The following is a 25,959-nucleotide window of genomic DNA, read 5'->3' as shown; positions in this document are numbered from 1 at the left end:
GGCCCCTCTCTGTGGAACCAGCGGCCAGTTTGGGAGGCAGAGCCTTCAGTTATCAGGCCCCTCTCTGTGGATCCAGCTGCCAGTTTGGGAGGAAGAGCCTTCAGTTATCAGGCCCCTCTCTGTGGAACCAGCTGCCAGTTTGGCTTCAGGAAGCAGACACCCTCTCTACCTTTAAGACCAGGCTTAAAACTTTCCTTTTTGATAAAGCTTATAGTTAGGGATGGCTCAGGTGATCCTGAAACATCCCATAGTTCTGCTCCTATAGGCCCAGACTGCTGGGGGAGCTCGCATGCTGCACCTCTCCTCCCTCTGCTCGCTTTCCTCTCCATGTACATATGACATCATTGTGGTCATTAACTTGTGTTTCTCTCTCTCAGCATGTATCTCTGGCCTGGTGTTACGGTGCTTGTTGTCCCCTCTTTTCTGTCTTCTCAAACCCCAGCTGGTCGAGGCGGATGGCCACCCTTCCTGGTTCTGGTTCTGCCAGAGGTTTCTTCCTGTTCAAAGGGAGTTTTTTTCTCTCCACAGTCACCTCGTGTAGCTCAGGACGGGAGATTGGATTGAACAGAAGTTTCAGTGCAATCTGTTGGTTTCCTTAGCTAGGCTATTTTTTTATGGACTGTGTGAATTGGACTAATTTGGAATTTAATGACTTCGATTTGATTGGATTACAATAAATTGGGTTGTAATTGGCTTGAATTCACCTGTATCTTTGAAGTATTTTGAGATGACATTTGTTGTGATCTGGCGCTATAGAAATAAAACTGAGGTGAATCTAATGGACACATGGATGAAGTTATTTTAGCACCCATAATTAGATCAGGTTATGAAATGAACCATTTTGTTTTTTTGTAACTCTCCTCTTTTCTTCATAAATACCTGTTGACGAGCACAACAAGGTGTACACGTTGTTTTTGTGTCGATGCATGATTCATGCATCTGAATCCAATGGAAAATCCAACTAAATTCCAGACGTCAGTCACAGAGGTTTAGTGTTTTAACAATCTTTATTAAGTAAACTCTACACTTTTAGTATTGCTTTTTTATTCTTTTCTTTCTAAATTAGAACCTTTTGCAATAAGTACATATAGAACCCTTCAATCAAGCTACACTTCAGAGGAATACAAAAATATCACAGTACATTTTCTACAAAGTCACCTTCAGGTTCAGAACCACACCAGCTGCCTGGACAGAGAGCGTAACATGTCCTGTAGTAACAGCACCATGGTCTAGGAGCTAACCACACTGAAGAGAGGCGCCCAAACACACAGCAGAGTCTGATGTCGGGAAAGCACTGGAAATCATGCATCACACAAGCCAGAGGCACACCACAGCTGCATCTCATCCAGCAGCTGTGCAGCCCCCCAGAGACCTACCGAAGCCTCCCAGAGACCTACCGAAGCCTCCCAGAGACCTACCGAAGCCCCCCAGAGACCTACCGAAGCCTCCCAGAGACCTACCGAAGCCTCCCAGAGACCTACCGAAGCCTCCCAGAGTAACAGCCTGAAGGAACCTACTGATTCAATGAGAGAGCTCAGTGGTTCTGTTTCAACGAGGCAGCTGCCGTCCCTCCAGCATGGGGCTGTCTTCTTCACTGTGTCTGCTTCAAACGTGTCAGTTCCTGCAGGACACTGCAGTCCAGACCAGCTAATGCATTTCAACTACTCTGTGCTGGATGCTGGAAAGACGGACTGTATATGGAACTTCTCTTTCTTAAGAGTAATTCTTTGGTCACATTTAACTGCATGTTGTTTTAGCTGGGAGTTTGTACAGATCTTGTGAAGAAGCTTTCCAAGTTAAATATGACTAATTTGGCTTAATCTTTTCTAGGTGCTGAAAAATCCTGTAAATCAAATGTTTATTTACCAAAATCAGTGCTAAAAATCTGTGCACATCTAGTGAGACACGGGAAGACAACTTTAGATCCACTGTAGCGTCAACTTGGAAAACCAAAAATTTAGAAGTTATGTTCGGGCTGGAGAGATAAAAAGTTAGAATAAAAATGCACGATGACGCCCAGTGAAAGTGATGATCCAGATGTTCCAGCTGTTGGTGATGAGATGGCCTCTTGTTTTGGTCTGGAGCTGCGTTCACGTCCCTCCTCAGGCAGGCTGAAATGGAAGTATGGATCCCACATGACCACAGGACTGTCATTCTTTTCCTATTCCTCTCTGCAAACATGCATACAGGTATCAAAGAAGATTCAACAAAGTACTGAAAGATCCTCAATCATTCTCACAATAAAATTTCTCATATTAAACTTTTTTCTTGCAGATCTTCTTTTTACCCCACACTGCAAAAATTCACATCCATAGTGAGAAGTTTTTGGTGAATGAAGCCTCACAGCACCTACCACTCTGGACCGGAATGTTGCAGCGTGAAAGTGACTCACACTCAGTGGCTTCATACAAAACAATACTACAAAACTACAGAACAGTGGAAAATAAGTCAACATAAGATGCTTTTCAGTCTTCTCTTTAGAGACAAAGAAATAGAGGAGAAAACTGTCTTTTCATAGTTACAAAAACATAAATCATGGTAAATCAAGAGTGTGGAGTCAGGAGGTGAGCGGGTATCTCCACTGAGCTCTGAGCGACCAAGCCACAAACGGGGGTCCGTGGGTCACGGATCCCGGAGCTGACTTTCCTGGCTGTTTGCTGAGTCCACGCAGCAGGGTCCCAAACAGGGCAGGACACCAGGACTGTGTCTGCCTCAGAAATGGCAGTAGCAATACTCCCTGCAGTGTGCTGCTCAGGGGGAGAAGGTTGCCATCTCCAGAGATATGCGCTGCCACAGCTCCTTGGTCTGCTTGCCCCTCTTCAGATTCTGCAGCACGTCGTTAAACTGCATCATGCCCACGGGCGTCAGGCAGAAAGCTCCTCGAGCACTGCGGATGATGTTGACAAAGTCATCGTAGTCAGCGGGCGTCAGGTGGATGAGCCGGTGGTGGATGTACTGCAGGGACAGAAGGAGTGAACATTCAGCTCATGCACTGTAACTCGTGAACTCTACATCTGCATTATAGATATATCTGGATGAGGATTTACAGATAATCAAAGACAGCTTTGAGGAAAGCGTAACTGTAATGACCGGAGTGGATGTAGGGTTAGGTTTGGAGTTTGGTGCAGAGACCAGGGGGGTGCACACTCATCCTGGGATCTGGCTGCTCATGCTGCGTGTATGAACCCTTTAGAAGCGACTCCGTGGGAACCCTTCGTATAGTTTGCAATGTGCTGTGAGTTTGCAATGGGTGGGTGCGGTGGACACAGGGTCCTTCTTTATGTACCGCAAGAGAGGTTAAAAGAGATGAGACGAGGGCCGTATGAAGTTATCAAAATTCATTTTTACTTTTGAAGAAGTGGCATGGGGAAGGTGGGCTTAGGATTAGGGCTCTGGTCCTAAAGGGTTAGGGTTGGGTTGGAGGGGAGCAAAGGGATTGAACTGTGCAGAAGAGGGCAGTATTCTGTTGGGGGTTATTCTGGAGAAGCAAAAGACCCTGGAGGGTTTTTCAGTCGTCATGCAGAGCTGCTCTCTCCTGACTCATGATGACCAGCTGGTCATTTTCTTCTACTGATACTAAGACCACCACAGTGGTCAAACAACAACAGCAACAAAAAAAGCTCCATGGCTCCGGGGTGGAGTTAGAAAGCAGGAGTACCTGCCTCTGCTGGTCCACAGGGCGAGACAGGGCGAGACAGGGCAGACAGGGCGAGACAGGGCAGACAGGGCAGACAGGGCAGACAGGGCAGACAGGGCGAGACAGGGCGATACAGGGCAGGCAGGGCAGACAGGGCGAGACAGGGCAGACAGGGCAGACAGGGCGAGACAGGGCGATACAGGGCAGACAGGGCAGACAGGGCGAGACAGGGCAGACAGGGCAGACAGGGCGAGACAGGGCGATACAGGGCAGACAGGGCAGACAGGGCAGACAGGGCGAGACAGGGCGAGACAGGGCGAGACAGGGCAGACAGGGCAGACAGGGCAGACAGGGCACACAGGGCAGACAGGGCACACAGGGCGAGACAGGGCAGACAGGGCGAGACAGGGCGAGACAGGGCGAGACAGGGCAGACAGGGCAGACAGGGCGAGACAGGGCAGACAGGGCAGACAGGGCAGACAGGGCGAGACAGGGCAGACAGGGCGCTTACGCATGCAGCGACCGGCAGTAAGGAGTTTTTAATGTCCCTAAATGTTCTATGTAACTCGAGTGAGTGTCATGTGGAAGCGAGTACTCAGCGATCTGACATGGGTCTCTTTTTTTCTGGCCCTATTGTGGCTTCTATCGCACTTTCTATTGGCGAACGATGTCAGCGGAGCCGTCATCCCAGAGAGGACACGTCATGTCTATTCTCATGTGTTGCTGCAAATGAACGAGATGTCACACTACGCCTGCCAGCGCTTATTCGGCGGGATCATGGTTCTCATACAAACGCTATGAGAAAGATTAGGAAAAGGAGGTGTCAGACTGCGCCTGATGGAGGGGCAGCTCAGCAGGACCCCCTGCCCTCGGTCATCATGGCCAACGCACAGGCCCTGAGAAGTAAAGTGGGAAGGTTTGCTTCCAGAAGGGTTTTAAAGCCTTCTCTGAAACATGGCTCAGCGAGCAGGACCAAGACTCTGATCTCTCTCTTGATGGCTTCGGGACCCCTTTCCGCCTCGACCGGAATGCTGAGGTGACGGGGATAACACAAGGGGGCGGAGTTTGTTTATATGTGAACAAACGATACTGCAGCTCTGTCACTATCAGAGAGAAATTCTGTGCACCAGACTTCTTCTGTGCGTCCAACTTCTGTCTGTCACTGCGCCCGTTTTACTTCCCTCGTGAGTTCCCCCAGATTTTTATAACTATTGTATATATTCACCCAAAGGCGAAAGCCTCCTCTGCCTCCCGCACCACATATGATGTCACACAGAGTCTTCAGACTATATCACCAGAGGCCCCAAATTTCATATTGGGTGATTTTAATCATGTTTCACTGGAAAAGACCCTTAAAACTTTTTCCAATTTGTCTCTTGTCCAACCAGACGTGGCAAGACTTTGGATCTGTGTTATGGGTCTATTAAAAACGCTTTTAAATCACTTCCCCTCCCCCCTTTGGGCCTGGCAGACCATAACTGTGTGCATCTCCTCCCCACCTATAAGACTGTTCTAAAGAGGGAGAAAATCCAAACGAGGGATGTGAAAGTCTGGACAAATGACGCTGTGCACTGCAGGGATGCTTTGATTGTACGGACTGGGAAACGTTGGAGGAATCTTGTGAGGACTTGGATGAAGTAGCTGATGCGATCTGTTCATATTCAGCTTTCTGCAGAGACGATTATACCCAGTAAGAAGGTCAAATATACCAATAATAAGCCATGGATAAATAAATCCGTTAAGTCCTTTATAATGAAAAAGAAGCTAGCGTTTCAACAAGGAGAAGCATCAGATCTACACACAGCTCACAGAGAACTTCTTAAAGGCAAAACAGAGCTATAAAAGCAAACTGGAGAACAAAATGGCTCCTAACAGCCTTGGTTCAGCCTGGTCCAGTATGAAGACCATCACCAGCCTCCAGAACACAAGAGAAAGAATTAATGTCACTTTAAATGGCTTCAGCTCAAATACTGACTTTGCTAATGCTCTTAATTGTTTTTATAATCGTTTTGATATGATTGATTTTAGTAAGGAAATACAAACACTACAGCTTGAACTGCGTGACAATCAGAACTTCTGTATCACAGGAGGAGGTTGTATGAGCTTTTTTCAGCACAAAGGTGAACAAAAGTCATGGACCAGATAACATCTGTGGCCGGTTACTTAAAACCTGTGCAAAAGAATTGAGTCCAGTTTTCCACAAGCTTTTTATTAGATCCTTAGAAGCGCAGCAGGTCCCCAGGATTTGGAAGGACGCTGTGGTTGTCCCGGTCCCTAAATCCAGTGGCCCACAACACGGAATGATTTTAGACCGGTGGCCTGGACTTAAATCACTATGAAAATCTTTGAAAAACTGGTACGGCTGGAAATTTTGAAAAATACAGAGAGCGGATTTGACCAATTGCAATTTGCCTATAGGCCCAAAAAGGGAGTGGAGGATGCCACACTCACCCTTCTTAATTTGCTTTTTAAACATCTTGAAGGAATCGGGTGTCGTGCCCGGCTGTTATTCATGGATGTTTCCTCTGCTGTTAACACAGTCCAGCCGCATACTCTAACATAGAGGCTTTTAGAACATTTTAACTTGAGTACAAATCTTGCGGGCTGGATCTTAAACTTCTTAACAAACAGGACACAGAGGGTCAGAGTTGATGGGTTTCTATCTGACAAAGTGTGATCTTCCACAGGCTCACCACAAGGGGGCGTGCTCTCACCTTTGTTATTCATTTTATACACTGATGTGTCAGAGCCTCTTAACAACCGCCTTATTTTAAAGTGTGCAGATGACTCTGTAACTGTTAGCCTGCTGCAGGGAAATGAAAAGGACCACAGCCCCTGTGTGAAGACTCTTACCTACATCTTAATTTAACAAAGACCAAAGACATGGCTGTTGATTTTAGGAAGAATATCAAAACACCTGAACCTGTTAGGATCAAGGGACAAGTCATTGAACAAGTGCAGTCCTATAAATATCTGGGACAATCATTGACAAGAGGTTCTTCTCATGTGAAAATCTTTGCTCAGTTTGAACCAACTTCACACCAAACTCTTGGACGTTTGCAGCCATTCAAAATGTTCTCCAGTGTCTTCAACACATGACACGGCATTATATTATACAATGTGCATTATGTTGCACATACACTGCCTGGCCAAAAAAAAAGTTGCCACCTGGATTTACTGCATGGGCGATTATCTTTCAGCTGGCAACAAGTAATTTAACCCAAACTGATGCAATGAGCAGCTTCTCATTTCCTTTATAACCATGTTTAAAGACACATCCCGTGGCGGTGGAAAAGATGTTAGTCTGTTTGAGAAGGGTCAAATTATTTGCATGCACCAAGCAGAGAAAACATCTAAGGAGACTGCTCTCCTTAGATGAGACTGAGAAAACCACTAATCAGTGAGGCTAATCGGGGAAAAAGACTGGGAGCATGAAGATTGGACTGTGGAGCAATGGAAGAAGGTCATGTGGTCTGAGGAGTCCAGATTTACTCTGTTCCAGAGTGATGGGTGCATCAGGGTAAGAGGAGAGGCACCCATGGAGCCTGTGGGAGCAGTGCTGTGATCTGGGGCTGCAGCAGGTGGTCGGGTCGAGGTTCAAAGGTGAAGTCAAAGAACGAGGTCAGCTGACTACCTGAACATACTGAATGAGCAGATTATTCCATCAGTGGACTTTTCTTCCCTGATGGCACGATGACAATGCATTCATCGTGCTCAAACTGTGAAAGAGTGCTTCAGGGAGCAGGAGACATCCTTTTCACACATGGACTGGCCCCCAGAGAACAGACCGTAACCCCACTGAGAAGCTTTGGGATGTGCTGCAGAAGGCTTTGCGCAGTGGTCCGACTCTCCCATCATCAATACGAAATCTTGGTGAAAAATGATTGCAACTCTTGAGACATTGCAGAAGCTTATGGAAACAATGACACACCGGATGAGTGCCGTAATCGAAACTAAAGGCGGTCCAACGAAATATTAGAGTGTGACCTTTTTTTTTGTAGGTGGCGACTTTTGTTTTGGCCAAGCAGTGTATATTGATTTCAAAAACATAAATCAAAGAAAGCCAACTGTTAAAGATCAACTGTTTGCCTTTTTGTGAGCGTTTGTTTATCACATACATCAGAGTATATCAAATATAAAGCAGTCTTATTCTTGTTAGGACCTGTAACAGTACCCGAAGCCTTCTCGCTTAACGGTAACTATAATATTTTTCCTTCAATCGATGACAGCAGACCCATCCAGCTGGTATTTAATGATTTCAGCTCATATATTTTGAGATGATTCTGGCTACAACATCATCATTGGAGGTCATTTAACTGCTACTTGGATCCTGACAAGAAACATGATCAATGTCAATGTTTTGAGTGCTGCCTCCTACTGGCCTGGCCATGAAAGCTTTTCATTCTTCTCTACTTTTCACTAGCAATAAATTGACTACTTTCTAATATACTCAGATTTTCTGCCAACTTTTACCAAGTATTTATTATCATTATAGATTATAGATAATTCAGGGCTTCCAGGAAAGTTGAAGCTGTGGTGTCTGCAGTTTGGGTTGTTTCCTAGGTTGATCAGACATGAAAACGGGTCAGGGGTGCAAAAGGTGAGAAGGATACAACCCCTCGAGGGGGTTCCAGGGGGGCAAGAAAATTTTGGACATTTAAAAATATCAATCTGGTGCACTTTGAGAGAAAAATCAAGCAGTTATAGGACAGTATGAATGTCTTTCTGACAGAAAATACGCCATGCAAACCTCTGCTTACGGATCTTCCTGAACACATTTGACAGATGAAATGACAACTCTTGTCCTTTCACTTTCTAATTTGAGCCAAGACCAGTTCCAGCTGCACTTGATACCTGCATCCAGTTGTTTGACCACCACAGCATCTTTCTCTCCCAACAGGAAATACACTGTTAGTATTGGGGTGAACTTCTAGTTTAATTCACACTTGGTTCAGATGTTATGTTATACAGATATCTGTTCACTTGAAAAATCTGATTTCAAAAAACACATTTATGCCAAGTGTAGAAAAGGAGCGTTTCACAAGTTGAGAGAAATAAACTACAGGCCTTCCCTAACCCACAGAGTAAAATATGTAAATTATTTTACCCATAACATTAGTCCTACATACATAGTTGGATTTCAGATTGAAAGGCAGATGTATTTACACGAGCCTCTCCCGGCAGCACGCTGTTCCAGCACCCGCCTGTGGACTCGTTCCTCCAGCTCTGCCATCTTGCTTTCAGCCCTCGATTAGCTTTCTTTGTTTTCTTCACTGCAGTCAGATTAACCTCTGCTTTTCTCCAGTCCCTCACAAGTTTCTCACTCACTCCAAACTTTCTTTCTGCTGCTCGAGTACCGTTTTCGGCTGCATTTTTTACTACCTGCAGTTTGTAATCTGCAAAATAGGATTTTCTTTCTGGCAGCCTTTCGTTTGTGTTCAGTCTTTCTCAGCTGTCTTTAAGTTAATTTTTTCAGTGGTACAGGAGCAGCATATAGTTGGCACAAGCCTAGAGTGTCCTCTTGCAGCTGTAGATAGCAATGTTTACTCCTTGGTTCATGTCAGTCAGTATGAATTAACATTTAAAGACATGTGAAATTATATATATTTTGATATACAAGTCACACCTGACTATAAATTGCAGGATCAGCCAAACTATGAAAAAGCTAACGTTAGCTTGCGTCAGTCAATATTATCTTTAGCCTCTCAAGCGGGTCCCCTCAGCTAATGAGTCTAACTGTCGTCTACCCTCGGGTCAGCTCGCGAGCGCTCTGGTCAGGACAAACCAATCAGGTACCAGTAACCCCTCCCACCCTGGAGTAAAGATGTGGTAGTTAGTAAGGTGGTTCCAAACCCAACCAAGGGGAGGAAGTGGAATCCAAGAATGGCAGCTCAGGAGGCAGAAGCAACTCTTAGACATGCAGAGATTGTGGTAATGTGCAAATAGGCCGGGGAGGCTTGGGGCTTGGCCCAGACAAACCAGTGTGGAGTAGAGCAGGTCCCAAGGAAAAGAGAAAGCTAGTTGTTGAGCCGGTTCGTAGACAGGAGGAAATGTTAAGGGGTGCAAAGGCAGTTTGTTCAAGAGGGGGAGAAAGTTAATAAGACTATAAGGAGGCACGGCAGCTTGGAGGATGCTTGTGATTGGGAGATGCAGGTAGATTTAGGAAATAAGCTTGTTGTTCCCCAGGAGATAGCCTCTACAAATCTAAGGCCTGATATAGTCTTGTGGTCAAGGAGTGGAATGAGAGTCTATTTCATAGAGCTGACTGTTCCTTGGGAGGAATTAGTAGCAGAAGCATATGAAAGGAAAAAGCTTAGGTATGTGGAGTTGGGGGCAGAAGCAGAGCAGCGAGGATGGAAGGTTAGAATCTGTCCAGTGGAAGTAGTATGTAGAGGATTTGTTGCAAAGTCTGTTGTCTCATTGTTGAGGGAGCTGGGTGTAAGTGGACAGAGTGTGAGGAAAATAGTGAAGGAAGTGTCAGATGTGGCAGTAAAGTCCAGTCAGTGGATTTGGATTAGAAGAAGCAATAATAGCTGGGGGCCCAGCAGGGGCTTGTTTACCCTATTCTTAGGGATGCAAATTTTGAGCGACGAAAAATAATAAAAATAATAAATATCATTTTAATATTTCAATATCACAAAAATCTTTCAATTTAGAACTACAATAAAAATAAAGAACTAACACAAATAAAATAGACTTCAATTGGATACTTTTTAATTTATTTTCCCAAGCCACCCGGAGCTGCAGTATAAGGATGAAAGAGCTGCATGCGTCTCCGGAGCCATGGGTTGCCGACCCCTATGCTAGTGTGTCTTGTCCTGCCTCCACCTCTGGAACCCTCTATATTTTCATTACCCCCTACCCGAACCAGGGTTTGAATCCCATTCGTACTTATTTTTACCTCTTCTATTTCTACCCCCTACCCGAACCAGGGTTCGTATCCCCACCACGCTGTGACTGGTGGGCAGTTGGGTGAGAGGCGGAGGTAGCTTGTGGCTGTGGGAAAAAAAAGATGGTTGTTGTGGTGTGAGGAGCAGTGATGGATGGCATTAGGGGGGTGACTCTGGGACGCCAGTGGTCATTGTCTAGCCTCCTGGAGGTGTCGTGGGCCCAACTAGACGAAACACTGATGAAAGGAGGTTCCCACCTGATGACCCCACTGACATGTTGGTCAGCACTGCTCATTGGTCTATATTGGGATTGTAGGGATCAGGAGGTTCTTTATTAGGTGCTAAGCCAGTATTAGAAGGTGAATTGTTGAATTTAGGGAATTATTCACCGAGTCTGGTCCATTTTTTTTGTAGCAGTTTCTCGTGTTCAAACAATAACATATGTAATGATGCAGATTTTAGTATACCCCACTTAAAAAAGATCTCAAGAGATGATCTTAATGCCCTTATTTCTAAAGCAAACCTCTTTAATGTCAGTTGAATATTGACATATCCATTTCAAGAAAAGTCCCTTTCATGATAAGTGTGGTCAATGATTAAACAAACAATAACGACTCTCTCTGCTTATGAGCTGATATTCCCTACAATCTAGTTTAGAGCTAAAGCATCTTCAAGATCCAAGAAGGAGTCCAGTTGCCCTTATTCATTCTTATGATTACATTACATGGTTGACTGAGAATCTTCGTCAGTATGTTCGCCTTACTTTCAGGAACTGTACTAAACTGGTTCAAAACATACTTAGAGAACAGGAAATACTTTGTGTCAACAGGTAACTTTACATCTGAGCAGACAACAATCACATGTGGAGTTCCCCAAGGTTCCATCCTGGAACCCCTTCTGTTTAACATCTACATGCTCCCACTGGCACAGATTATAAAAAACAACAAAATAAACTACCATAGCTATGCAGATGACATGCAGATATATATTACAATGTCACCAGGAGACCGAGGCCCTGTACAGGCTCTTGGTAAATGGATTGAGGAGATTAATGACTGGATGTGCCACAACTTTCTCCAGCTAAACAAAAACAAAACTGAGGTAATTGTCTTTGGAGCCAAAGAGAAACGATTACAGGTCACCACAGAACTTCAATCTATACACCTAGAAACTACCAACCAGGCCAGAAATCTGGGTGTAGTGATGGACTCAGACCTAAATTTGGAAAAACACATTAAGGCAGTAACAAAGTCAGCCTACTATCACCTTAAGAATATATCAAGGTTAAAGGATCTGATGTGTCAGCAGGACCTGGAAAAACTAGTCCATGCATTCATCTTTAGTAGGCTTGACTACTGTAACAGCATCTTTACAGGTCTACCTAAAAAGTCAGTTAGACAACTGCAGCTCATTCAGAACTCTGCTGCTCGAGTCCTCACTGAGACCAAAGAAGTGGACCACATCAGTGCAGCTCTGAGGTATTTACACTGGCTGCCTGTCCATCAGAGGATAGACTTTAAAGTTCTGATGCTGCTCTATAAAGCTCTGAATGGTATAGGACCAAAATACATCAGAGACCTCCTGACCCAGTATGAACCTTCCAGACCCCTCAGGTCATCTGGATCCGGTCTTCTATCAGTTCCCAGAGTCAGAACCAGACATGGAGAAGCTGCATTCAGCTTCTATGCTCCACATGTCTGGAACAAACTCCCAGAAAGCCTCAGATCAGCTGAAACACTCAGTGGATTTAAGTCCAGGTTGAAGACACACCTATTTGCGCTTGCGCATAGCAACCGGCCTTATGGGCAGCAAGTCTGTGTAGCTCTCAATTTTTCTTGTCGTTTATATGATTATATGTCGTTTTTAAATTTTAGTTTCCATCTAAACATATCTGCTTTTTTGTTTTATTTGAATTTTTTGACAATGTGCACTGCTTCCAGTAGAGCAGTGTACACAAGAGAAGGACTGTTGGCACTGTCAAGGATTGGACGCGGAATAAAACATCCAATTCCGACTGAGCTTAAAAAGCTGTACCGTGGATGCAGAGCTGGAGCGAAACTAAAGGCAAAGAGGCACAACAGGAGGTGGAGGTACAAACCTTTTCTGCCCTCTGTGATTATGGGAAATGCTAACTCACTACCAAACAAGTGTGATGAGCTAGAGGCGCTTGTGCGGAACCAACGGCTGTATAAGGAGAGCAGTTTGATTTGTCTGTCTGAGTCCTGGCTGAACGACAACACACCAGACTCATGTGTGGACATACCCGGCTTCACAGCCGTACAAGCAGATCGAGACCTGAGTACGAGCGGCGGTAAGCGGAAAGACAGGGGTGTTATCCTGTTCTTTAATCAGATATGGGTAAACCCCCGCAATGTGACCGTTAAGGAGAGGGTTTGTTGTCCAGACATCGAACTGCTGTCAGTTGGTTTCCGTGCGTTCTATGCACCCAGAGAGTTCCCATACACAGTCGTCATCGTTGTTTACATTCCACCGAGGGCGGCACCTACAACGGCGTGTGACGTCATCCATGACGCCGTTGCTAGGATACAGACCCAGCATCCTGAGGCATTCATTGCAATCACAGGAGATTTCAACCACGTCTCTCTATCCTCCTGCCTGACTGGCTTTGTACAGTATGTGGACTGTCCAACAGGTGGAGAAAAGACATTAGATCTGTTCTATGCTAACGTGAAGGAGGCTTACAGGACAGTGTCTCTTCCACCACTGGGTAGATGGGTAGACACAGCATGGTCTATCTACAACCCACATACAGACTGGGCTGTACTGCTGGAGGAAGATGAAATGGACATTGACATGGACAGGAGGGTCAGCACCATCATAGACTACATTAACTTCTGTAGGGACACTGTGATTCCAGTCAGGACTGTAAGGTGCTATCCAAATAACAAACCATGGATCACCAGTGACATCAAAGACCTCCTGAAGCAGAAAAAGAGGGCGTTCCAGAATGGGGATAGAGAAAGGCGGAGGAGTGTACAACAGGAGCTTAAAAAGACATTACGTCGAGCTAAGGTGGAGTACAAGAAAAAGGTGGAGAGACAGCTGGAGAACAATAACACCAAGGAGGTGTGGAAGGGCATGAGGACCATCACTGGATACAGACTGAAGAACTCTCAGTCTGTAGAAGGTGATGTGGACAGAGCCAACACTTTCAACCATTATTACAACAGGTTTGACAGTGTGGCTTTTCCCTCCTCTGCTGCTGCTCCCTCCACCCCCACCACTACAGCTGCTTCCTCTATACTGCTTCCACTGCCCAGCTGTACTTCCACCTCAATGGCAACCTGCATCGCCAAGCCTCCTCCTCCGCCTGACTGCACCTCTACCTCTGCTGTCACCAACAAGCTTCTTCTGTCCAGGTGCACCTCCACCTCTGCAGCAACTTCCACCGCCTGGTCTCCTGAGCCAAGCTATACCTCCACCTGTGTGGCAGCTTCCACCATCAGGCCTCCTAAGCCCAGCTGCACCTCCACCTCTGCAGCAACTCCCACCACTAGCCCTCCTCTGTCCAGCTGCACCCCCACCCCCATCTCTATGGTTGATAGCAACATCACTCCTCTTGCCATCCCTCTGCTACAACCTCTGTGTCTAACTATAGAGGAGGTTGGAGCTGAGCTCAGGAGACTTAAGCCAGGGAGGGCTTCAGGCCCCGATGGAGTCTGTCCAAGGCTTCTGAGGGACTGTGCTGGTCAACTAGCAGTCCCTCTTCAGAGGCTCTTCAATATGAGCATTCAGATGGAAAAAGTCCCAGTACTGTGGAAAACTTCTTGTCTCATACCGGTGTCCAAATTAGGGCAACCGGTGGAGCTGAATGACTACAGACCGGTGGCTCTGACATCTCATATCATGAAGACCTTGGAGAGACTTCTTGTTCATCGCATGAGATTGCAGGTTGCTGAGCCTCTTGACCCCCTCCAGTTTGCCTACCAGAAACACAGGAGTGGAAGACCTGATTCTGTACATGTTGCATCGGGCATATGCTTATCTGGATGTGCCTGGTTCATATGTGAGAATCATGTTCTTTGACTTCTCCAGTGCCTTCAACACCATACGGCCTCCCATACTGAAAGACAAGCTGCTAGGTATGGGTGTGGCCCCCTCCCTGACATCATGGATTATAGACTATCTGTCTGCCAGACCACAATATGTCAGGATGGGGAAATGTGTTTCTGGAACACTGGAATGCAGTACTGGTGCTCCGCAGGGTACTGTTTTGGCTCCTTTTCTTTTCACCCTGTACACATCAGACTTCAGGTACAACTCAGAGTCATGCCACATTCAGAAATATTCTGATGATACGGCTGTTGTGGCATGTGTGCACGGTGGGCAGGAGAGGGAGTACAGGGACCTTGTGGAGGCCTTTACTGACTGGAGCAAAAAGAACTGTTTGCTCCTGAACACCACCAAGACCAAAGAGCTGGTGGTGGACTTCAGGAGATCTAAAACTCCATACCAGTCAGTCTGCATTGATGGAGGGGAGATAGAGACTGTTCAGATCTGCAAATACCTGGGGGTGGTGCTGGATAATAAACTGGAGTGGTCTGCCAACACAGAAGCAGTGTACAGGAGGGGCCAGAGCCGTCTCTTTTTCCTGAGACGCTCAGGTCCTTCAATGTCTGCAGTGATATGATGTGCATGTTTTATCACACTATCACTGAGAGTGCACTGTTCTATGCTGCTGTCTGCTGGGGGAGTTGCACTACAGACACAAACTGTAGGTGCCTGGACAAACTGGTGAAAAAGGCTGGTTCTGTTGTAGGCAGAAGGCTGGACCCTCTCAGTGCTGTGGTGGAAATAATATTCTGTTTTGGAGAACATTAAACATCCTCTCCACAGCATCCTGCAGGACAGAGGAGCAGCTGCAGTGAGAGGCTGCAGGACTGAGAGCTTCAGGAGGTCCTTTGTCCCTACAGCCATAAGGCTTTTTAACAGGGATGCTGACTTCTTCTCACATTGATTGATTGATTTTTTTATTTATTTGTTTATTTAGTCGTTTATTATTATTAGTTAGTAGTAGTATTTTTACTAGAATTTGTATTATTATTGTTGTTGTTAATATACAATCATTGTAAATACTTTATATTTATATATTTTTTTGAGCTACTTGACTAATTTGAATTTCCCCCATTGGGGGATGAATAAAGTATTTTTCTATTCCATTTTCTATTCTATTCCATTCTATTTTCAGCTGCATTTGAATAAAGCTCCAAATCTGAAGCTTGAGTTTCAAAACTTAATCATATTTTAACTACTGATTTTATCTGATTTTATCTTTTGTTCGTATTTCCTTTTTTTTTGTTTAAAATTTAAATCATGCTTTTTATTTTTACTGTTTTAATGTCTCTGTAAAGCACTTTGAATCACCTTGTTGTTGAATTGTGCTGTACAGATAAACCTGCCTTGCCTTGTCTTACTTACTTCTATTTTGGGTTTAATTTGGGATTATCATTTAATAAGAGTAATGGTTTCATTTAACTGTTCCTGTTTGGCTTTCCATCAGTTGTTATGTTTTAAACACGCCCAGAAACTTTTGACCACCAACATTTAATCTCCAGTTATGGAATGATATGTAAAAATAACAAATATTAATGTACAATAGTTCATGGATATTAGTGGGATGAATTCCTTTGCAGTTAATACTACACTGGTTTCTGAGTATGGGCCTCATGATGCTGTGTGTCGCACCTGCAGGTAGGCCTGCTGACAGCGCTGGACCAGCTGGTGGAACGCAGGAGTTCGAAGGTGGGCGTGGATGTGAGCAGGGTTCAACCTCTGCAGTGCCTCCATGATGATCTCTTGCAGGACGAATGGGCTGAGGACACCTTTCGCTGCTCCAACGCAGAACTGGTAGACATAGTTCACTCCTGGTTGGAGAAAGAAGGAAGAGAGGAAGAAGGAATGCTGAACAGACTGGACAGTTAATTCAATTCAGTTTATTGATATGGCAGCAATTAAAAGCAGAGGTCATCCCCTGGCACTTAACAAAGACCCCCAAACAATTCAAGTCCAATTACATACAGACCGTTTTTTTTAGAATTTTCTGTTTTCATCAGAATGACCTAAATCCAGGAGCCTATCCAAGCTACCAGGTGACCCCGGACGGGTCAGCAGCCCATCACAGGGCCACATAGAGACAAGCGAGAGAAACAACCATGCAGTCGCATACCCATGGTTCATTTAGAATAATAAATTAACCTAACATGCATGCTTTTGGGTGGTGAGACAAAGCTGGAGTACCCGGAAAGAACAATTTGTATTTGTTGAGATTTTCCTCTGCGCTTCATTGCCTAAGATGTTGATTTTTTTTCTGTGCTGATTTGGAAGCTGTGCTGCTTGAGTGATATGTCCTCATACTTCTGACCCTTTTTAACATCTGTTGATGAGCTACGCCAAAGGAAAAGTTGTTCATAAAGGCGAGCAGCTGATTGAGCTTTCCTAAACATAACTAATTCCTGGAAAAAAGACCCCAAATCCCAGAAGATTTGAAAAGAAAACACGATGGATGTCACAAAGCATCAGGACCAAGAAATAGATGAAGGAAGTTAAATCATTTCTTTATACTTATCAGGCATTTCAGATCATTAGCAAACAAAATGGACAACACAATTCATGGAGATTTCAAACAAGTCTCCCTCTCTGCTACAATTCCAACCTTTCAATAGTTTGTCAACTGCTCCACCAGAGAAAATAAAAAGCTGGATTCACTTTTTTTTTTATCTTTACTATATAACTGGATTAACTTTATCCAATCTTTGTAGGACTGAAACTCTGATCCTTTTTTTTTTGTCCCATTTGGGTCACAAATGTTAAACACCACAGTGCATTCTGTATTTTCTACTTTAATGTGAACAGCCAGCTTGTAATATGGTGTGTCTGCTTCCTCTCACAGTCCAAAAACTTGCACTTTAGGTTAATTGGTGATTCTTAACTGAACTTTCAACATTTCAAAGTGAATGACATTATTGGCTTCTTTGTTGTCTTGAAAGGTTTCCGTCCAGGACCAGTGCATCTGTTAAAAGTGCTGTTTATATGACAGCTTAGAATCTGGTTATCATATCATGTACATTCTCACACTGATATGCACTCCCGAATGTGTGGGCTCACCCAGCCTTGCAGCAAGTCCTAGCAGCCATTTCACATCCTCGGTGTAAGGTGGGCTTCGTGAGAAGTTGTTGGGATGGTCGTTGTGAGCCCTCCTGCCCAGCATCTCCAACGCCAGCATGCCTTCACAAAAAATAACAACAGATATTACTATCATCTGGTCAGTTAACCTGTACACTAGTTAAAATGAAAATATAATCCCGACACTCCTCACCAACTCTGTAGGCAGAATGCAGGTAGTGCAGGCCCTGTTGGCTGATTGGCTGGCTGTGCTGCTCATCTTCTACAGGGAAGGGAGTGCTGACCAATGAGGCAGGCTGGGAGGAGACAGAGGGCAGAGATGCACCTTGTATGGCCTGGATGGTAGGGCCGGCGTGGACAGTGCCCACTGTAACACATGACAGATACACACAGTATCAGCTCAGTCCTTGGCACTAAAACCCTCAGCACTGTGCACACAATTACCAAGAGCTACAAAATGACCAAGACAACACACAGCACAATCCTGACCTGCCACAGTGGTGCTCAGGGGTAGGCCCGTCTCTGCGTGGTAGGGATGGACAGCGATCTGAGTCATAGAAGGTACGGGAACACCGGGGAAGGTGACGGCTGTGGCTGTCAGAGGCGCCTGGGGGCCAGTGGCCACTGAGAATGGGTACTGGGCCCCAATAAAGGCTGGGTGCATTCCCTGAGGACACAGACATACATAAACACCAGATTAGCTCCCGTGAGCAGGAAGAAACAATACAGCTCACACAACAAGTGACAGATATGAAGAGGAATCTGGATGTGGAAGATGAGAAAGCTAGTTACCACGGCGATAGAAGCCACCATATACAATTCTGAAAGTGCACTGTAAGTTTTACATAGGTGAATAATACATGTGTACAGTGCAACATAAACATTGCAGAGCCTTTACTGTTTCAGTCTAAGCTTACATTGGACTCAGTAATTCTTCTCCAAATGAACTGACATACATTTTACTGAGTAAAAACTAGTTGTTAGAGGAATAAACTACCCTGAATAAAGTACTCTAACACTTGGTTTGACCTCCTTTGGTAGCAATAACAGCCACAAGTCTTCTTGGAAATGACCCTACAAGCATGGTGCAGCCTTATATTTCTGTCCAACAAGTCCAATCAGGCATAGTGGACAATATGCTGCATTTTGCGTTAGTGCTTTGAGTCTTTGTCTTGTTGAAGTATACTTCACCACTTCAACCAACTTTGAGATATTGAGAAGGTTTCAGTTTAGTTTTATTTATAAATCACCAAATCACAACAACAGTCATCTCAAGGCACTTTAAAGATACAGTCCAGTTCAAGCCAATTACAATCCAATTCATTGTAATACAATCAGAATGCAATCAAATCCAATTCAGTAAATTCCAAATTAGTCCAACTGATAGCAAATGAAAAAAGTAGCCTAGCTCATTGAAAACCAACAGATTGCAGCAAAACTTCTCTTCGATCCAATCTCCCGTCCTGAGCGTGCACGAGGCCAGAGAAACGACTCCCTTTTAACAGGAAGAAACCTCCATCACAACCGGTTTTGGATGAAGCTCTCGCTCAGAAATTTGAAGTGCTAAAGTAGAAGATAGTTAAACTTCTTTTCTTGGTTCTTGAAGACATTTCAACTCTCATCCAAAAGGCTTCAATAGTTCTTTCAGTCAGAATTGCCGCATTTGATCAAATCCACACCGCATGGTGCTGCCATCACAATGTGCTAGTGTAAATTCATTTGATGGTTGATGAATTGACGAAAAGATCAATCAAAGAAATGAATTTATACCTTCTCTTTTCTATATGTTTTCCACCAGAGCAACATGCAAAGAAACAAAAAGATGAAAACATGCATGAGATGTAATGTAGTTCATTATTCATGTTGGAGGATTTCAACAGGGACTATATAAGGTTAAATTATGTATTATAATGGGACCTGTGTTACACAGCAGTTCAGTTCTATTGATTCCAGATGCTACACATGCAATTAGACATTGGTTGTCATGGTGCACCTGCCACTTTGCATGTCTGCCTATGTGTTCCATCATTCTGCATTATATACATTCGGTGACGTCTTGTTGGTGCAGAGCAAATTGTGCCGTATGAATGAATTTGCCTTTACCATCTCCCCAAGACTTCTTCCTAAACTGTGCAACAGATGTATGAACAGGTTGTCAATGACCTGGAAGACTAAGTCAGCGGAGTTCAATGTTCTTCATTAGCTTCATTATATTTTGTGTACAAGCGGAGTACTCGTATATTAATGACATTTGGTCATAATGGTTTGGCTGAATCTTTTTTTTTTCTTCAAACATTTGCTCTTGTCAGAGACAAATACAGTCTGGATGTCCTAATGTCCGTTCTACACTTTGAGGAAAATGTATGGTTTACATTTATTGCCTCATCCAACTTCCTGCTTGCACACAGCATTATCTCTCCTCATTTGATATGGCAGGTGTAAAACACTGGTGATGCACGAGGACAATTCTAAGCAAGATAACATGACCTCACATCACTTCACTTGGTGTTTGGGGAAAAGGTTGTTTCACTGAGGATGGGTAGGCCAGTAGCCCACAGTTATTATGACTGCAAACTTGACATGTTAAAAGAAATGTATTTTCTTATCAAATGTACATGTTTTTCCTTTGGCCTGTATGTCTGTTTATCAAATTGTCTCCATCTTCAAGAAGGAAGACAAGGCAGACTGTGAAATTACCCTGGCATTTCCCTCCTGGAAAACTGGAAAAGCCCTACATCGGGTTTTAGCTAATGGACATACCCCACTGTCAAAAACATTCTCCCCAAGTCTCTAAGTGGATTCTGTGAATTGTCTGCCCAAAAAAATACACTGCAACATGATAACATGTCAGCAACAGTGCTTAGTGACAGTGGAGATGAGACAGAACCCTTTAGGGTTCACACTGGGGTCAAGCAGGGCTCTGTAATTGCACCTACACCTCTCAATGTTTTTCACCACCTTCCTCCATCCCACAGCTAAACATCTAGCCCCGGGAGTCAAAATTATTTATAAAATGAACGGGCAAAATTCAAACATGAATAGATTTAGGACTAAAGGTCGAACTACCACCATATCCATTATGGAGCTGCAGTATGCTGATGTTGAACCCCTTGTAGATCTTTCAGAAGAGGACCTACAATGCTTTCTGGATGGATGTGCCAAAGCATAAAGCACTTTGAATTGCCTTGTGTACGAATTGTGCTCTACAAATAAAATTGCATTGCCTTACCTTGCCATACAAGCAGCTTGGTTTGGTCATCAACATAAAGAAGACCCAAATCCTTCAGCCACCACCCACCATAAACATTCCTGTCCAACCCCCAAAGATCTACATTGACAAGAGGAAAATGTGGGCCACTTTACATAACATGGCACCCTCCTAATAGTGATGATGAAATACACCACTGCCTTAGCTGTCCCAGTGGGGCCTTCTCAAGAATCCGGAAAAAAAAGGTCTTTAAATACCACGACCTCCAAGAGAGGACTGAAATTCTGGTCTACAAATCTCTAATACTGCCTACCCTCCTGTACGGATCAGAAGCCTGGACCACATACAGCAGGCACTTGAGGCATTTCATCAGAGGTGTCCCAGGAAAATCCTCAGGATCAGCTTGGAGGAGAGATGCACATACACCAGCGTCTTGGAGCATTCTGGCATCCCTACCATCACTGCCACTATTGCCCAACACCAGCTCGGATGGATTGGCCATGTAATCCACATGCCTGCCTCCAAAAACAAGTTCTATATTCACAGCTTGTGGTAGGAAAATGTGCTCCGGGAGCCCAATAGACCTCAAGACTGGAGAAGATGCTGCAACCAATAGGGCGACCTGGAGAACCGTTGTCCAGGAGGGTGCTGCACTGTACAATGAGGATCTCTGCCATGCAGCCGAAGACAAATACAGACGTTGAAAGGAGAGAGCCTCCTCCAAAAAGAACCAACCCAGAGCCATCACCACAAATTACCCCTGTGCACACTGCACCAAAGTATGCAGTTCCAGGATCTGCCTCGTCAGCCACCTGAGGGTCCACAAGGACCAAGAAGTACAGTCATACTCAGCTACGAGTGACTGCTGATGATGATTACTGTTTATCAGTTGAGTTGGTTTTTTTTCTTCAAAATTTGCCAAATTTTGAAGAACTCAGAGACAAACATTTTCTTGAATAGAATGCAACTACAGCAAGGTTTCCATTAACTAGTGAAGCAAATCAGAAGTTATCCTTTGAAAAGCCTCAAAAAATAAATGTGAATCAGACATCCATCCATCCATCATCTTCCGCTTCTCCGGGGATCGGGTCGCGGGGGCAGCAGCTTGAGCAGAGAGACCCAGACGTCCCTGTCCCCGGCCACTTCCTCCAGCTCTTCTGGGGGGACCCCGAGGCGTTCCCAGGCCAGCCGAGAAACATAGTCTCTCCAACGTGTCCTGGGTCTTCCCCGGGGTCTCCTCCCGGTGGGACGGGCCCGGAACAACTCACCAGGGAGGCGTCCAGGAGGCATCCTAACCAGATGCCCGAGCCACCTCATCTGACTCCTCTCCATGCGGAGGAGCAGCGGTTCTACTCCGAGCCCCTCCCGGATGACCGAGCTTCTCCCCTTATCTCTAAGGGAGAGCCCAGACACCCTGCGGAGGAAACTCATTTCGGCCGCTTGTATTCGCGATCTCCTTCTTTCGGTCACTACCCACAGCTCGTGACCATAGGTGAGGGTAGGAACATAGATTGACCGGTAAATCGAGAGCTTGGCCTTCTGGCTCAGCTCCTTCTTCACCACGACGGGCCGGTGCAGAGCCCGCATCACTGCAGACGCCGCACCGATCCGCCTGTCAATCTCCTGCTCCATTCATCCCTCACTCGTGAACAAGACACCGAGATACTTGAACTCCTCCACTTGAGGAAGGATCTCATTCCCGACCCGGAGAGAGCATTCCACCCTTTGAATCAGACATGTTTCCATAAACTTGTTTGAAGTGCTTGTTGACAGCACTATAGTTTCAATGCGTACAGCACTGGACAATGTTGCCCCTCTGAAAAGGAAGGTAATCAGTCAGAAGAGGTTGGCTCCTTGGTATAATTCACAGCTGCGTGCTTTAAAGCAGACTGCAAGAAAGCTGGAGAGACAGTGGCGTTCCTCTAATTTAGAAGAGTCTCAATTAGTCTGGAAAGATAGTATAATAACGTATAAGAAAGCCCTTCATAAAGCTAGAACTGCTTATTATTCATCATTGATAGAAGAGAATAAGAATAATCCCAGGTTTCTCTTCAGCGCTGTAGCCAGTATGACTAAGAGTCCGAGCTCTGCTGAGCCAGTTATTCCTTTAACTCTCAGCAGTGATGATTTCATGAGCTTCTTTATCAATAAAATTGTTTCTATCAGAGATAAGATTGATGGAGTCCTTCCCACTATTATCAGTGATGTATCATCAAGTACAGCAGCTTTAGAAGTATCTTTAGAACCTGATTTATATTTAGACGGCTTCTGCCCAGTTGATCTCTCTGAACTAACAACAGCAATAGTCTCTTCTAAACCATCAACTTGTGTTTTAGACCCAATCCCAACCAGACTGTTCAAGGAGGTTTTCCCATTAATTGACACTTCCATATTGGATTTGATCAATCTGTCTTTGTTGACAGGATATGTACCTCAGACTTTTAAGGTTGCTGTAATTAAACCTTTACTTAAAAAACCTACTCTTGATTCAGAAGTGTTGGCTCATTATAGACCTATATCCAATCTCCCTTTTATGTCTAAAGTTCTTGAAAAAATAGTTGCAGCTCAGCTTTGTGATCATTTCCACAGAAATAATCTGTTTGAAGAGTTTCAGTCAGGATTCAGAGTGCATCATAGCACAGAAACTGCACTGCTGAAAGTTACCAATGATCTCCTCTTAGCCTCTGATAGCGGACTTGTGTCTGTGCTTGTCCTGTTGGATCTCAGTGCTGCATTTGATACGGTCGATCACAGTATCTTATTACACAGACTTGAACATGTTATTGGGATTAAAGGAACTGCATTAGGCTGGTTTAAGTCATATTTATCTGATAGATTTCAGTTTGTTCTTGTAAATGAAGAATCTTCCTCACACACCAGAGTAAGTCATGGAGTTCCCCAGGGTTCAGCTTCTAGTTCTACAGTGAGGAACCTTGGAGTTATTTTTGACCAAAATTTATCATTTGACTCACATATAAAACAAGTTTCTAGGACTGCCTTCTTTCACCTTCGTTAATATTTTTAAAACTTTTTCACTTTAGCCAGATCCTGTTATTCTCACGAGAAGGCTTCAACCTAGACAAAGCTTTCTCTCATTTTGAAATAATTACAAACTATGTGTAAAAGATTATAGCTGTGGGCAGGAATGACCTACACTGGTCCTTATTGCAGTGAGCTGAAAAAAACCTGCAACTTGGGTTAGTGGTGAAGCATTCCATTAAGCAGCGACTCTACTTAAGATTATGACTTCATTAGTATGTAAGAAGTCAGGTGTTGCATCACACTAATTAGTTACACAGTAGTTCCTTAGTTCTTTAGACTTATTTTCATGAAGTTTCACAAAAAGAGGAACCAATGTTTCTGTAATGAGTAATGAATGACCAGTTTTTGTGCCAACTCAGAGTTTGATAACAGAGCTGATCAGAAAACACCCAGATATGTGGAGGTTAGAATATTTCAGTTAATTATGAACCAATTGTTACTCACTTATTCAGTATCATACTATCTTCCACATGGTTCTCGAGTAAATCATTCTGAATTATTAGGGTGGGACTTTTGAACGACGCAGTAGTTATCAGGTCATTACAAATAAACTTATTCTTTCCTCACTAAGCTTTTTTTGCATTTTGAAAAAGTCTGCTGCCTTTCAGTAAATGGTAAATGGACTGTACTTATATAGCACTATAGTCTAGCTCGAAGCACTTTTACACTACAAGCCACATTCACACACTCATACGGTTTTACAGGCTACACAGTGACTTTTGGTGTCTTGCCCAGGGACGCTTCAACATGTTATTATGATAATAAATTCTGACCTGTGGATATGAAGCCGCAGACACAGGAAAGACTGTGGGTCGAGGGACGTGCTGCAGAGGGTGTCCAAGGTATTGTGGGGTGCAGACGGTGGGAAGATGGGCCTGGATGGTGGTGTAGGGGTGGAGTCCCTGACTGTGGGGATGAGCCATAGCCTGCCCAGGTAAAGCGTGGGATTGATATATCGTGGAGCCCACAGAGATAACGGGTACAACGGCCGCTGCTGTGACTGAGGCTGTCACTGCTGCCACCCCTGGAGACTCCATGGTGGCTCCGCTGTCAAGGACACCACAGCTGGAATCTGGAGGCCTCCGGCCTGAACCCCCATTGGCCCCACAGCGGCCAGAGATTTCTCGTTGCTGGCCTGAGCCCCCGCCAACTGACTGCTCATACAGCCAGTACCACTGATGAGCCACTTCAAACAAAACCTCAGGGTACACGCCTCCGCCTTTGGCTGCTTCTTCTACTGCCATGCAGGCCTTCTCCAGCATCACATTGTCCTGGAGGGAAAAAGAGAAGGAGTTGAGTGGTAAAGATGTATGATGAGAGAAGAAGACCATAGTATGGATTATTTACTTTTTTAATTCAATAAATTATGTTTTGTCCCTTCCACTGCTTTTCTCGTTAAACAGAATTCAGAAAGCTGAACAAGCCATGCTATGCTATGCTATGCTATGCTATAAGGATTCCCACCTCACATTATTGAGAGGGATTTTAAAGGTCATTTAGAAAGATGGTATGCCTATGATTTGGCTTTGGTGACATTATTTTAGCATAACCCATCAACATTTGGGGAATGCTTCCACAATATCTTCTTTCAGACTAATATACATGAGAGACTTATTTTTCTACTAATTTTCACTGTAAAAAACAGCACATAATTAATTAACTCATTTGTAATCTTAAGAATAAAATTTCACATTTGTAATAGAATCACACAACAAAAAATAAGCATTCTGCTGGGGAAAACTTAATGGTGTCTGCTTTATTTTTACACTAAACGTAATGTGTAAATGGATATTTTGAAAGAAATCCCGTTGCTGCTAAAACGGGTCACTTAAATTGTTTCCTTCTCCTAGAAGCAGCACGTTTATCCTCGGTGTCTGAGATCTACAATATACTCTGTCAGAAAAATGTGAGCTCTGTTCACTCAGCCTTGAGTGGAGCCCCTTTGGTAAAATTAGCTTGAGTACAAGGGTAGTGTGTTCCCCTCAATGCCAATCAGAAGCAGAGCTGATTAAAACCTGCAGCAACGACAGAGTCATTTG

At 44.4% G+C, this 25,959-nt stretch overlaps 1 protein-coding gene across 1 annotated transcript in view; it reads right to left on the bottom strand.

Annotated features, from left to right (window-relative positions):
* Nucleotides 1-988: 988 nt before the first annotated feature.
* The window catches only part of zswim8 (zinc finger, SWIM-type containing 8), a 119,111-nt gene continuing 94,140 nt past the window's right edge, over nucleotides 989-25,959 (bottom strand). Inside the window, exons 21-26 of the mRNA XM_075482563.1 lie at nucleotides 24,694-25,191; nucleotides 18,160-18,337; nucleotides 17,864-18,037; nucleotides 17,653-17,772; nucleotides 16,234-16,412; nucleotides 989-2,955 (exon numbers count right to left, since the gene is read on the bottom strand). Of these exons, the coding sequence (XP_075338678.1) occupies nucleotides 2,752-2,955; nucleotides 16,234-16,412; nucleotides 17,653-17,772; nucleotides 17,864-18,037; nucleotides 18,160-18,337; nucleotides 24,694-25,191 (1,353 nt within the window). The 3' untranslated portion in view covers nucleotides 989-2,751. The remainder of the gene's footprint in view (nucleotides 2,956-16,233; nucleotides 16,413-17,652; nucleotides 17,773-17,863; nucleotides 18,038-18,159; nucleotides 18,338-24,693; nucleotides 25,192-25,959) is intronic.

This window comes from Odontesthes bonariensis, chromosome 2 (genome assembly GCF_027942865.1).
Source record: "Odontesthes bonariensis isolate fOdoBon6 chromosome 2, fOdoBon6.hap1, whole genome shotgun sequence".
Lineage (NCBI taxonomy): Eukaryota > Metazoa > Chordata > Actinopteri > Atheriniformes > Atherinopsidae > Odontesthes > Odontesthes bonariensis.
The sequence above is the reverse complement of the archived record's forward strand: the minus strand, read 5'-3'. Positions and strand labels throughout refer to the sequence as shown.